This window comes from Rhipicephalus microplus, chromosome 2 (genome assembly GCF_043290135.1).
Source record: "Rhipicephalus microplus isolate Deutch F79 chromosome 2, USDA_Rmic, whole genome shotgun sequence".
Classification (NCBI taxonomy): Eukaryota; Metazoa; Arthropoda; class Arachnida; order Ixodida; family Ixodidae; genus Rhipicephalus; species Rhipicephalus microplus.
In genome coordinates, this window is record NC_134701.1 from 40,738,700 (window position 1) to 40,754,130 (window position 15,431).

General features: G+C 43.4%; 1 protein-coding gene and 1 long non-coding RNA gene across 3 annotated transcripts in view; one reads left to right on the forward strand and one right to left on the reverse strand.

Annotated features, from left to right (window-relative positions):
• Positions 1 to 9,487, reverse strand: part of Tmem18 (transmembrane protein 18) — a 126,447-nt gene extending 116,960 nt beyond the window's left edge. Inside the window, exon 1 of one of the 2 annotated variants that reach the window (XM_037420226.2) lies at positions 9,047 to 9,373. In XM_037420226.2, coding sequence (XP_037276123.1) covers positions 9,047 to 9,124 — 78 coding nt within the window. In that variant the 5' untranslated portion in view covers positions 9,125 to 9,373. Of the gene's footprint in view, positions 1 to 9,046 lie in introns of both variants that reach the window. The other variant, XM_075886395.1, reaches the window with a different exon arrangement.
• LOC142796222 (uncharacterized) lies at positions 294 to 7,703 on the forward strand. Its single transcript, XR_012893631.1, has 2 exons — positions 294 to 1,470; positions 5,619 to 7,703. It is a non-coding gene; the product is annotated as an uncharacterized LOC142796222 (long non-coding RNA).
• Positions 9,488 to 15,431: the final 5,944 nt, after the last annotated feature.

Below are 15,431 nucleotides of genomic sequence, written 5' to 3' on the forward strand. Positions count from 1 at the left end.
AATTGTAGGACAGGCAACTCGGCAAGTGTAAGCACTTTTCAAACGCTACGAGGATCAGAGTTGCATGTCTAACACTTGAGCGCCAGTGTCGTTGAGGGCTTTAACGGGCACATTGCCGACAGAGATTTCTATTGGGTTTCGTTTAGGAGCAAGGGTCAACGGAGGTTTTGCAGTCAGAGTCACCAGAACTGAATCACGGTGATCAGAATGACCCGTGATAACGCAACACACACACACACACATATGTGCATGTGTGTGTTCGGTACCTCGCAGAATCCAGGCAGTATGTGTAATCAATCAACAGGGCAGAATCGCGGTTTCTTAATTCCCCGAACATGGAACTAACGCACACGTAAACCACGCATAATGTAGACCCAAGAAACACGAAACGTTGTATAAACTTCTCAAAACGACTAGAAAGGTATGTGGACATCTAGGTATAATATTTGACGTTGCATAAAGGTTTTTCAAAGAAAGTTTTTAGAAGACGTTGAGAAAACTTTCTTTACAAGAAGTCTTTTTCAGAACGTTTACTAAGAGTTATTTTCTAGAACTTTTCGTAGAATTTGCAGATGAAGTCTCGATTGTTCATGCAATATATGCAGGGTGTTTTCTACATTTCTTCCTTTTTTTTTAAATCAAAATAATATTCACTGTTCGTATTTATGTAGTATATATTTTCACATAATTTTTACATAATTAAATGCAATAATTGAGCTCCCTAGTCAGCATTAAGAAATTAGGATGGGCAAATATGGTGTGTGCCTGCGCGGCTAGAACAATTTTACTTGTCTGGACGTGCTTACCCGCCGCTCAGTCACCTCTTGAAGGAGCGGGTTTGAGTTGATTGCTCTCGTGTTTTAAAAAGTGTGCTTGCGCTTTTCTTCATGTTTTGTGTTCTGCCAGTGCTGCTGATTACGAAAGTGCGCTATGCTCAAGCGAAGATGTGTGGGTTCATATCGTGGAGCACTCGCCAGGTATCTACCAAACTGCTTCTATCGGCGCTTTGTTATCACTGCGTTCACCACATTTTTCCTACCATGTGCCCAATAAGTGAGCTTTTGTTTACGTGAGGACCCAGCTTTTCTGTAGTACTTCAGCAGTGTAAAGGCAATGTTGTGCGAAGTTAAGCACAGACAAGTTTTTTTCTTTTGTGTAGAGTGTGAAGCATGCACGCGTAGCGGGAATTCGGCGGCAGATTTGAGCAGAGTTATGGCAGCTGTCCGCCTCTGTTGGCAATGGTGTTGGAGGGGGGCCCTGCTTGCGAGTGGCCGCTATTTTTGTTTATTGATTCTGGGGCGTTTTTTAGCTGTAGGCGTTGATGTATGTTCATATTGTGTGCTATTGAAGTGAAAGTGTCTAAGGCAGTTTCATCAACTGTACGTTGCATTTTAAACAGCTAGAGTATCGTTATACATTACGACTACTACCAGAGAAGTTTTTTCCCAACGAGTGGCCGAATGTATGCAGGTGTGTGCATCCACCCCGACACGTGTCTTTATAAACTACTGTGATACTCGAGTTGATGCGTGTTCGTGTGCAGCGTGTTGCATCATCTTAGGTAGGGCTCGCAAAGGTTGCACTTACACTTAAGTGTTCATGCAGCTCGTTTAGTGAAATTCTCAATTTTGGTATACACAAGCAACATAGGTTGCCTCATGCGGCCTGAATCCGTGCATTTTAAGCCATTTGTTTATCATGAACTGTATTTTAGAACGAATATTTCATGGCTAAATGTGGCCAAATTGCTGTACCTTACTGTGCGAGCACTAATTCAGTCATTAGTCCTGCGTTCGAGCACCATCGATTTTATTCTGCTTGTTTCCACTATGTATTTTCTTTTGGTTATAAATATTTTATGCACCTTGCCCAATCTTGGTGTTCAAACTTTGCTAAACACTTTTACATGTATGAACATTAGGAATAGTTTATCGCACCACCTACAATTATATTTTCTTAAGAATGACAAGCTTAACAGTATATTGTATAAAGTAGACTCTCTAGGCATGCACTACAGATGTTAACGAGATCAGTGGTATGTGTATAATGAATATTTTATCACTCGACCCTCGCGATAATGTTATAAATCACAGTAAGCTTGCAAAAGTCATACACGTATTTCTGTTAAAATGTAAAATCACACAACGTATTTTTTTGAGAATAATAAATGGAAACAGCAAGTTTTGAAGCTATTGGCAGTGAAGGAATTATACAAATCCGGAAATCAATTTCATGAAATCTTATTGCTAAATCGCGGTCAATAGCTTTTAAGATTCTGGTTCCCGAAGATTGTTGCAGAAGCTTGCATGCTTTATTGGAATAATGTGTGGTTCAAGGTGGGTGCCTCGTATGTGTTAGTATTTCCACTTTTTCTTTTTTCATTGGAGAGCCTATGATGCTTAAGTGAGGGGTACTGCCTTTTTAGCCAACCAGAATCATTGAAACTGACGACCATAATTTCGCAGCATACAATACGAATTTAGTGACACCGATTTTCAACATTATAGGTATAATGGTCCCAGTGCGTTTAGCCTGAAATCCAATTCATATTTATTATTATTGGTTACCTGCAATGAATACTTGATGAAAGGTCATACCATCATGTATGTGTTGTGGTATCATTGAATTTCTGTCAATGCACTATGCATGAGCGCAATTCAAGCATGGTTTTAACACATCTGCAATGTGGAAATCGCATTTCTTTCATAAAGTTATGACTGTGTTCTCCCAGAGCATCAACAAAGTTTCGTTTGTAACATGTTTCGTTTGTAACACGTAACTTTTACGTGTATGAACATTAGGAATAGTTTATTGCACCACCTCCAATTATATTTTCTGAGACAAGCTTTAACAGTATATTGGATAAAGTAAACTTTCTAGGCATGTGCTACAGATATTGACGGAATGTGTAGTATGTGCAGAATGAATATTTTATTTATCACTCAAAACTCGCGATAATATTATAAATCATGGTAAGCATGCAGAAGTCATGCACGTATTGCTGTTAAAATGTAAAATTGGACACCGTATTTATTTGAGAATAATAAATATAGACTGCAAGTTTTCAATCTATTGGCACTGAAAGAATTATACCGATTTGGAAATCTGTTTCATCAAATCTTATTGCTAAATCACGATCAATAGCTTCCAAGATTCTGGTTCCCGGAGATTGTTGCAGAAACTTGCGTGCTTTATTGGGATGGTGTGTGGTTCGAGGTGGGTGCCTCGTACATTTTTTTTTTTTTTCATTAGACAGCCTGTGATGCTTGAGTAAGAGGTACTGCCATTTTAGCCAACCAGAATCATTGAAACTGATGACTATAATTTGGCAGCACACAATAGTAATTTAGTGACACCAATTTCTGACATTACAAGTATAATCGTCCCAGTGTGTGCAGCCTGAAAAAAGCTACATTAGTTGTATTTGAAATCGAATTCATCTGCAATAATATAGGTTACCTGTAATGGATACTTGATGAAAGTTCATACCATCATATATGTGTTGTGGTATCATTGAATTTGCTTTCAGCACACTATGCACGAGAAAAATTCAAGCATGGTTTTGACACATCTACAATGTGGAAATTGCATTTTCTTTCATACCGTTGCAGCTGTGTACACCACAAACATGAAGAAAGTTTTGCTTGTAACATCTCTAGTTTGTGTACATCCTGCTTGTTTCAAGACACATTGTTCCAAATCATGAAAATTTCAAGTACAACAGACAAAATAGAACTGGCAGAGCTTTCGAAGTTGATTATTAGGAGTAAGGTATGCGATGTAAGAAGGTATAACACAGAGAGAATTGAACACACTTTGAAAAACCGAGGAAGCGTCAAAGCAGTGAAGAGGAAACTTGGGATAGGCAAAAATCGGATGTATGCACTAAGGGACAAAGAAGGCAAAATAACTACCAATATGGATAGGAGAGTTAAAATAGCGGAGGAGTTTTACAGAGATCTGTACAGTAGCCGAGACAACCACGACCAGTATAAGAACTAGCAGTAACCCGGATGATACCCCACCAGTAACGATAGAAGAAGTCAGAAAAGCTTCGGAGAGCATGCAAAGAGGCAAAGCTGCTGGTGAGGATTAGGTAATATCATATCTGCTGAAAGATGGAGGACAGATTGTGTTAGAAAAACTAGCCACCCTGTTTACGAGGTGTCTACTGACGGGAAGAGTACCAGAATGTTGGAAGAATGCCAACATCATCTTGATACATAAAAAAGGAGACGACAAGGACTTGAAGAATTACAGGCTGATCAGCTTGCTCTTTGTAGTATACAAGCTATTTACAAAGGTAATTGCTAACAGAGTAAAGAAAACATTATAATTCAATCAACCAAAGGAAGAAGCAGGATTTCAAACAGGCTACTCAACAATTGACCACATTCATACTATAAATCAGGTAATACAGAAATGCTCAGAATATAACCAACCACTATACATAGCCTTCATAGATTACTAGAAGGCGTATGATTCAGTAGAAATATCAGCCGTCATGCGAGTTATCAGCCGTCATGCGAAATCAGGGTGTCGATGAAGTGTATATAAACATCCTGTAAGAAATCAACAGGGGATCAACTGCTACCATAGTACTCCATAAAGAAAGCAACAGAATACCAATAAAAAAGGGTGTAAGGAAGGGGGATACAATCTCCCCAATGCTATTTACCGTGTGCTTACAGGAGGTTTTCAGAGGCCAAGAATTGGAACAGTTGGGCATAAGAGTTAATGGAGAGTACCTTAGTAACCTGCGCTTCGCCGATGACATTGCATTGCTGAGTAACTCAGGGGACGAATTCTAACTCATGATTACGGAGTTACACAAGGAGAGCAGAAAGGTGGGTCTTCAAATTAATCTGCAGAAAACGAAAGTAATGTACAACAACCTCGGAAAAGAGCTGTGCTTCGAAATAGGTGATAGTGCACTTCAAGTTATAAAAGACTATGTCTACTTAGGGCAGCTAATAACCGCAGAACCAAATTACGAGACTGAAGTAACTAGAAGAGTAAGAATGGGGTGGAGCACATTCGGCAAGCACTCTCAAATTATGACAGGTAGATTGCCACTATCCCTCAAGAGGAAGGTACGTAACAGCTGTACCTTACTGGTACTTAGCTACGGAGCAGAAACCTGGAGACTTACAAAGAGGGTTCAGCTTAAATTGAGGATGACCCAGCGAGCAATGGAAAGAAAAATAGTAGGTGTAACCTTAAGAGACAAGAAGAGAGCAGAGTGGATTAGGGGACAAACGGGGGTTAAGGATATCATAGTTGAAATAAAGAAAAGGAAATGGACATGGGCTGGGCATGTAGCGTGTAGACAGGACAACCGCTGGTCATTAAGGGTCACTAACTGAATTCCCAGAGAAGGCAAGAGAGTTAGGGGGAGACGGAAGGTTAGGTGGGCAGATGAGATTAAGAAGTTTGCGGGTACAAATTGGCAGCAGCAAGCACAGAACCGGGTTACCTGGCGGAACGTGGGAGAGGCCTTTGTCCTGCAGTGGACGTAGTCAGGCTGATGATGATGTTCTAAATCATTTTAAATATACTGACAAATTCAGTTTTTCTAAGAGATGCATGTCACTGATGTCACTAAATTGTTTTTTCAGTGTTTCCATCGCAGCCTATGCATGCACCTCGTACGAACTGAGTGTGAAAGAATTCCGAACAAGCCTGTCATCGATGGTGGCATGTGGAAAAGTTGGCTACTGAATGTACAGCAGCTGCGCATGGCTTCTGTTTCCTACGAAAAGGGAACTTCCCTGAGCAACCTGGTTGCTGTATTCAAGTAGCTCGCATGTTCAGGATGTTCAATATCAAGCCTTTTGTTTTTCTGATTTGTGGGGTTTAACGTCCCAAAACCACCATTTGATTATGAGAGACGCCGTAGTGGAGGGCTCCGGAAATTTAGACCACCTGGGGTTCTTTAACGTGCACCCAAATCTGAGTACACGGGCCTACAACATTTCCGCCTCCATCGGAAATGCAGCCGCCGCAGCCGGGAACCGAACCCGCGACCTGCGGGTCCGCAGCCGAGTACCTTAGCCACTAGACCACCGCGGCGGGGCCTTTTGTTTTTTCTTTTGTTTTTCTTAAAAAAAAAAAAGTCAGTGCTGTAACTAGTGTGTGTAAAAGCCACCTTTGCAGATAGTTAAGTGTTCAGGGGAACACAATGTGCAACAATAATTATCACTGTCAGCCGTGCCCTTGAATAAGATTCAATAATGACTCCAATAATTCAATAATAAGATTCAATTAGTGACTGCAGCAGGTGACCATACATGTTTTAAAATTTTGAGCTAGTCACATTTCTACACAGGTCCAAAGAATTCTCGCATGCCTGTGCTCAGATATCCCACCGGAAAGTATAGTTGTGGCTTGTATCATTATGCATGCAGGACAGTGAGTACACATCTACTACTCCCTGAGGTGCTACACATAATCTGATCATGTATCGAAGCCATAGAGCAGCATTATAATGGTTACCTTTTTACTATCGGCTGGAATAGCAAGCACTGACCAGGGAGTATAATGTTTTGGTGATCCTCGCTGGTTTGCACGCGTAATCATGAAAACCACAGTAAACTTCCGAGAGGAATATCTCAGAGCATAGACATGCTCGAAGAATTTTTTTCAAGTGGGAGTGTGTAGATACACGACTGCCACAAACTGTTCTATGCAAACATACCTGTTTATTGTAGGCACCAAAATTTCGGTATTCTTAGTTGATTGGGCAGCTGGCAGCATTATTGTCTTACTTTGTGTTCCCCTGGACACATATCTTATCTGCAAAGGCAGTTTTCTGTTCATATGACTGAATTTATTTACAAGCACAAAGAACGTCTCTAAATGTGTCAGTACTGCTTTCTAAGGTTTTATGCCATGTTTAATTTTTGTGTAATCTGCAGCTAGTCACTTAATATTTAACTTTTTGCATTGCAATAAGGCTGTAGCAGATCAATGGTTTTATTTTCACTGTAATATTAACTGAATATTTTGTTTCAATGTTTTTGTAACCTTATTTCATTGTCTTCTCGAATTTAATGCCGTAAGTGCAATCAAGTGATTTTCTACTGTCACACTTAATCATACCTAACTTTGCCAATACCTACCATGCATGATATATTACAGTAATACCTAATCATGTTTAACATTGGTAATGATGACTGACAGAAGGCATTCTGGAATACTGTAGCATGTTTTACTTCACTGTGCCTTTTCTGCGAGTATTTTGGGATGGAATTAGAATTCGGGGTGTTGCCAAACCCACAATTTGATTGTTAAACACAAATTTGTGGTGAAACCCATTCATTTCACCTACTCATGGTTCTAACATACCTAAATTTAAGCACACTGGGTGAGAAAAAAAACAATTGTTCGACTGCTGCTTTTTGGCTGTAAGAAACTTTCTACCTTCCTACATCTGCTACTGGGCCAATGTGTTTGCTAAGCTAGCCTGCTAAATTTCGTTGCACTGATAGAAGTCTGCTCGAAGAGAACAGTTTGTGCCTGTTGTATGTGTGCAAATTTCTGGACCAGTCCTGGCCAGCCCCTCAATCTGACCAGGACTGGTCCAGTATCTGGCCAGCCCCTCAATCGGTTTGTACAATAACAGTTGCCCTAAAGCATGCAAGTTTTGGGACAAAGTAGTTGTCATTGCTATGTATAATAAAAGTTACAAGTATGCAACCAGATTTGTTGAAATTTCGCATTTACTTTTAGATGTGCAGTATGATGCATTCCAGGCAACACCAGAAACAATAATGAGTTGAGGTTTAAAAGCCCGTCTTGTCTCCAAGCAAAACATAGTATCGTAATGATAGACGGCAGTCACTAATTAATTCTTTCAATAAATATGGCACCGATTTTGCTGATTAGAATAGTGCCAGCAATAATTGGATGCCAAATTATGTTGCTGTCCCTACTTGTCACTCAACAGTGAACAGCTAAATGCACCAATTGTAAAACGCTGACATGATGCAACAAATTAACCACGGGAAACACTGAACAAGCTGGTTTGCATGAAAAATAAATGTCTAAAGGTTTTGAAAGATCTAGCAAAAGTATTTTTAAAATCATGGCAAGAAGTTTACTAGGCTTCTAATATTGTAAGTACAGTACACGTTTACAAAGGTTCTTTAAAAAATTTAGAAAGACGTTTTTTAGAATTCTTGCTAGAAGTTTTCCAGCCGTATTCCAAACGTGGCATTAGCTCTGCTACAGGAGGTTTTCAAGCTGCTTAGGTTTAAATAACATCTGAACAAGACTATCTTATATACTTTTGGACTATTCTTTTTGGACATTTACTAGAAGTTTTTTAGCTTTCCTTGTGTTTTGTGCGGATATATTATTACTTCATAGCAGACAAACACACAGACACAAGATCCGCGGTACGTCACACGCGCAAAATGCTGCCCTGGAAATTATGATTCGAACGGACGTGTCGTCTTTCCTTATCGTAAGGTTCAAGCACCCCCGCTCCTCCCCCAAACCCCCCCCCCCTTTTTTTTTTTCGCGAAACGTGCCGATCGCCGACGCCAAAACGAGACGCCGGTGATGACGGCACCCCACGGTCATCGCACACAAGCCGCCTGGGCGGCACGAATGCAAAGCGGGCATCACGTAGAAATACATCGTCCTACACTGCAGCCAAAACAAGCGCGGCACGGCGGAAATCTGCAAAACCAAACACGCCGGCGTTCGCCTTGCGCTCAAGTCACCCTCGGGCTTGTGCGGAAATGAAGGCGCATGCCAGTCATTAGGAAAACATGATATCACTTTTTGTCTTGGTGAATAGTTTCCTGGCTCGGTTGTTTTTCTCTTCACGCTCGCATGAGCGAGGCGCGCCTTCGGCTGTGCCCCGTTCAAGTGGCAGCGGACGAGCTTCGGCCAATCGCCCAATGGTGCACGACGAATAAAACCACAAACACGCAAGCATGCACGGCGACAACACACTGTACCAATACTGCGACGACTGGCAGCAGCGCGAATCTGTAGATCGCAAACAGGCGGAAGTATGCCGCAGCGCAGTACTCACTTGAAAAATAAGGCTGCCGATGTTGAGGGTGTCACCGGGAAAGACCATCGTGTCTGAGAACCTTTCTACACTGGCCATGCAGGTGTTGCGTGGCGAATGGTTTATCACATGTCACACGCGCACAGATTGCAGCTTTGCAGTAGCCTTCCAGCACCGCAACAGCAGCAACTACAGCCCCCGCAGACTTCGCCCAACACCAGTGACACCGAAGGCGGCCGAACCACAACCAGAGAACACCTGCCCACTCCAGCTCGCATAGAGCTAATGCATTACTATTTTCACTATTTTACTCTATGGCTAATGGACCTTTTTTACGGAGATGAGGATTTCCTCTTTTCTACACAGTTATTCAATCGTATGATTTACGAAACTGCGTTCCAAAACCCGGACACGCCATTGGTCGACCTATCGAGAGTGAGTAGGATGCCTTGATGCCCGCGCGCTCCGCTGAGGGTGAGGACACCCGCGTCGTCTGCTACGACCGCCGCCATTGCGTCTCCCCACCACAACTCGACTAGAGTGTATTAGAACTTTTGAGTGGCGCGACCGAAACGCTTCCCCCTTGCTTTCTCCATCCCAACTTGTGGCGAAAGTAGCGGTGGGGCTGCCATCGCCCAATCTACCCACTTGGTTTACTCGGCAGCATGGCCGGCATCTCGGTTTTAGTCGCGAAATGACGAAGAAGCAGCGTCTAAACCATTGTTATGCGCCAGGTTGCACAACTGGATATCCGCGTGTGCAACAAAGTCGGAAGTTATCGCTTTTTAAGGCCCCGAAAGACGAAGAACGACGACTTCTTTGGGAGCGGAACCTCCATCGGCTTGACAAGCCACTTGACGCCGATTGTGCTGTGTGCGAGTTACATTTCGAACCGTATTTCATTGTGAGAGACTACGTACATGTTATCAATGGTGTTCAAGTCCGAATTCCTGGGGGAACGCCGACACTTGCCCCTGATGCAGTCCCGACGATCTTGCCCAACCTGCCTGCATATTTGACGCTCATAACTCCGGCTCCGCGGACCCAAACAAAACGGCGGCATCAGTGTGTGCCGGCTGAGAATGACAACAGAAAACGGCGACGCATTAGCACTCCTGCACAGCTCCTTGTGGATACCAACGGTGCAACTTCTTCAGATGGCGACGAAGCTGACGAGACAAGCTCAAGTCCCTCGTCTGACGCGGTTGTCACTCTCGGTGACCTTCGTGGTCTTGTCCTACCATCAAAGTCATGGGCGCTGCACGAGTTTCCTGGATTTGACGGCGTGTCGTACGTAGCGTGCTCACTGAATCATAGCACTCGTGAACTTTGCATTCAACGAGCCGTATACTTCACCTGTTTGAACAAGTCGCGGGATGAGAAACGAAGAAGCGCACAGCAGCACCTAAAATTGAGTAGGCTATAAAATGCTACAGTGGCGTAAAAAGGATGTCATTTTTCGTGCATATTTTCTTACACACTTAATTTTTGGATGGTACACTAAGAAGAAAAACAATTTTTCCTAGAAGAGGCCTGTAAGCGAGAGAACGTGCAAATAATGACGCGAAATCTCAAAATAAATCTTTGATCTTGAATCTTTTTGTATTAAACCTGTGATGGTAAATTTAGCAGCATTAGGGATCTTGGTGCATAATTAATCAATCTAAGCCAATTCATTGTTACACTTCAGTGTCCCTTCAAACGATGTTTCGACCATAACATCTTTTTTTTTATTTAAATGCATTTTGGAAAGACAACCTAAACTGTCGTTTTGTTTGCTTTGTTTTATATTATCTTTTGTATCCTGGCTCTATATTTTACGTTTTTTACAATTTACCTAAGTCAAAATGTATTGTTTTTAAATATGTAAACCTTGCATTTTTATATTATCAATTAAGATTATCATTAGTTACAACTTTGCTTTGCAGTATTGTTGCGTTTTTTAAACTCTCAAAATCTTCGACTACTATGTTTCACCTAAGACATTCTTCTGCAGTATTACGTATTTGCATTTCTGTGGGTCCTACAACAATGAATCTATTTCCATATTTCAAAACCGAAAAGAGGTTTGGAAAAACTCTGCTGTTCTTCAAATAATATCAATAAAGCCTACTTTTTTATCGTGTGTGCACGCAGCCACAAGCAACGAGCCTTTTACTTGAGTCCAGCTTTGGTGTTTTACGTGGAATCAACCAAGAGTTCTTCGTTTTGTGTGCAGCATATTCCTTTTTTTTTGGGGGGGGGGCGCTTCTGGTGTGTACCGGCCAGCTGGTTTCTCGTATAAGATATGTACACTTTAAAAATTAAAAAAAACGCGCTCGTTATATTGTACAATGTACTATGCTGCTTCGGGCTGCAGTGTGGTCAGCAGCAACTTCAATAACAATAATGTCAAATAACGTTTACTTGCGCGGAAAAGGGGAGGTATGTGAATAAAAAAAAAAGAGGGAGATCATCTTCACACTTGGCGCGACAGAGAGGTACCAACACGTACGCGGAACGCCTGCCAGCCATCCGCCCGGGTAGATTGGTCGACGCCAGCGCCACCGCATCATTCCACGCCGAAACGGCCGCTCCCAGGTAGAGGCAACGTTTATAGATATATAGTTCAGTTTCGAAACTCCGCCGCCGAAGCCGGGCGCGTCTTACTTCTAGGGGGTGTGAGGGCGCTGCGGTCGACTTTTGCGCGGTGCCGACGGGCCGGCCGGTGCAGGCGAGCGTTTCGGTGTGCCAGTGGCCATGTTTTTCTGGGTCGTGCTGTGGGGTTGCTCGTTGTTTTCTTCTCGTTTTGTGGTTGTGAACTGTGTATGTGCTGTTAGTGAGTGACTGCCGATAGATTTGCTCGTTGTTTTCTTCTCGATTTGAAGTTGTGAACTGTGTATGTGCTGTTAGTGAGTGACTGCCGATAGATTTGCTCATTGTTTTCTTCTCGTTTTGAGGTTGTGAACTGTGTTTGTGCTGTGAGTGAGCGACTGCCGATGATAGATTTGTTCGCTGTTACGAACAGTCAAAAAAGTCGCCGGCGTTCAAGGCCAGCCGCTCTCCCCCAGGAAGTGCTGTCCGATTCCCCGCCGTGTCCCATGCTTCACATGTGAAATGCCATAACATTCAGCCAACATGCCGACGTGTTTTGTGCCTGGCTGCACAAGCGGATATAGGAGTAACCCCGACAAGCGGCACTTTTTTGCCCCACCCTCGGACCCCGAGCTTCTTGACAGGTGGCGAAGGGCTATTCCCCGCGCTGATAAGTTGCTCAGCAAAACATGCAAGGTGTGCGACGTTCACTTTCAGCCAGCAGACATCACGAAAACATATAAGCATATCATAAATGGTGAAGTGGTAGAGGTTGAGCGGGGTACATGGGCTCTGATAAGTGGTGTTGTTCCGACGCAATTCCCGAACTTACCCAGCTATCTGTCTTCTGCACCGAAGAGGCGGCGGTCGCCGAAAAAGAGAGCAAGTGCTTGTCGGCGTGCAGAAACTGTGTCTTGCCACCCACCTCCCCAAGAGCCAAATGAGCTTCAGAGTGATTGCGAGAGCACTGATCTCACGTACATTATCGAGAACAGTGCCTCACTGCGGCTACCTCGGAATTGGCAGTTGTCAATTGTGGAATATGAGCCAGAAAACAGCCCGCAAGCAGTTTTCTACGAGACAGGGATGAGCGCAGGTGTTTTCTCTATCATGAAGAGCGTTGTGATACGAGAAGATCTTACGTACGTTATTTCAGCGAACGGAAAACTGCTGCAAGAGCCGCTTGTTGACATTCGGGTACGCTCCCAGAAAGACGTTGAAGCGATAGTGCAAATTGTGCACAGTATGAAATTCTGCCTTGGGTGCACCTGCAGTTGGTGCACCCGCGGGTTCGATTCCCGGCCGCTTTTTTGATGGAGGTGAAAAGCAAAAACTCCCTTATGTGCGAGATTTCGGCGCGCGTTAAAGATCTCCAGGTGGTCAAAATTAATCCGGCGCCCTCCACTACGGCGCGTCTAAACGCCGGCGTTGCGTCGGCGCGTTAAACCAACAACCTTGCAATCAATCAAAACACGAATGGATTCGGGTAAGGACATCTGATTGGCGACGAAAACATTTTTCTTCCTATCAAGGCCACGCGCGCGCTTTCAGTCAACCCAAACGAGGGCCGGGTATGCAGGGCGCAGTTAAAGCATAAGCTTGTGGCCTCGAATGTTCCGAATGCGTAGAAAATAATACAGCGGTGCGTTGCGACACGCATTAAGAACATCACACACCAGAGTGGAGCGCTTAAGATTTAAAAGCTGCAACGGGCGTAATAAAATCAGACGGCTTGCTAAGCCCGCTGCGCAAGCGCAACGTTGGAGCTAGCAGACGACGCTCGCAACAATAGCGCAATTCTCGACTGCAGCGCCGCGGTGTCAGGAACCGCAGCGGGCCGGCTGCGTTCAATGGCCGCGGCGGCGAGTTTCTAAACTGAAATATATTTATAAACGTTGGGTAGAGGTGTGCGCCGAGGCGATTTCGACCGGCGGCGGCGTGGGGGTCGTCCAGAGTCGGCGGCGGCGGCGTTGTCAGCGCACGCCGGTTTTTTCATCGGCGGCGGCGTGCGGCCAATTTTCGTCGGCGGTGGCGGCGTCGGCGGCGCAGAAATCGAAACTGAAAATTTAAAAGGCTCTTTTGCCACAGGTTACTCAATTCGTTGAAATTCAGGGATTTTCATCCAAATAGCATAAATGACACTACACAGATGTATCGACATCCCTATGAATGGAAAGCGTTTGGTAAAATAGTTTTTATTTTGCATTCATAAAAAATAACGCGTATTTCAATATAAGTCCATGTTCTACCGTGAATGTGCAGCACTTTGCTTTTTTTTTAATTTAAGATGCAGCAGTTTGTTGCTGTTGTTGGCTACGTCATACTTTATGAAACCTTCTTTCATTGAACAATGAGCAAGCAGTGATGCACGTCACTCATTTCGCTTTTTCCGAATCAGATCTTACTTTTACACTGTACGCTGCACAAAAAAGAAGCACCTCTGCTTCGAGTTTTCTTATTGCGATTGCATGAAACCGATTTTTTGAATATCTGTCATGCTTTGAATGTAACTTTCCTTCAAACGAATCAAAATACCTACTTTTCACAATGTGAGAATCTTTTATGCAGTGGTATAGGATGTGGAAGGAAACAAATCTGTGCATTTATTCAACTAGTTCTCAGCGCGGTGTTCAATGAATGAAGTGTAGACATGGGCGTGGGCGAGGCGGGTGGTGCAAAAAGGACACTTGAACCCTTCAAGCTCCACCAGCACTTGCTACCCACTCTAGCGACACCAACACGACCTACTCCCTCAGTCGTGATGCAAGTTGAAAGAAGGGTTTGCATCCCCCCAAGACAAAAACCTGTCGATGGTCATATGTGCAGATGAGAGCAAATGCAATATTTGCTCAGATACACAACCCATACTGGTCACGAGCTGGGCGTCCGTTGACCACGCCTGCAGAAAACGTTGACTCCCCGACCCCTTGGTGTTTGGTCAGGGGAGGGAAACACCCCTTGCAAGTGGGCCCCATTAAAATTTCTCATAAAAACGTCACAAATAAGAATGCTTGATAAGTATGTATCAAACATTCAACTGTTCAATGCTTTTTTGTAGCGTGTTCACGTGCTCAATACCCATCAGATGTGCGAGAAATCGAAATAGCAACTGCCACTCTCGACTTGTTCCGGAAAAAACACAACAGAACAATGCAATTACGAGTGCTGGGAACCTTTGTTTTTTTGTATATTTGATTTCTAGGCATGATTTGAATTCTTATATAAACAAAATTAAAACCTGCAACATATTAAAAAAAGGCTGCTATTGCAAGATGTGTGTTGCAAGACGTGATTTTTCTAGACTTACGTCTCTGCAAGGCACATCTGGTGTCACAAGCTTGTAAGTGTCCCCCCTTTTCCCCACGACATCTCCCGATCCTCCCCCCCTCTCTAATAAAAAGGCACCAATGTAGGCCTCCGTGATTGCCTACTGGCGCGCGGTGGGCCCTTCCGGTGGCTAGGTCCAACAGTGGCGATTTCGACTTGCTTTATTGGAGGTGCTGAAGGATCAAGAAAAGGCCGATATTTGTAAATTTCTTGAGAGTTCAGTGATAGTCTCTTCATGAATACCGTGGATTATTGGACCTCACTTTGTGTATAATGCTCCAATAAAAAAATGGTTTCATCCTGTGTCACTGCAGAGTCAGAAGCCATCACATGTGCAGGCATCATTAAGCTTCTATATGACATTGCTAAGGTTCAGTACATTTGTACAAATAATTCTCGTTAACTGAACATTTTGAGTATAATCCTTGCTTGGGTTAGTATGTGTGAAACATAAATTTGAGATTTAAAATTATAATTGTGGGTTTCTGCAGCAAAGACACATTGA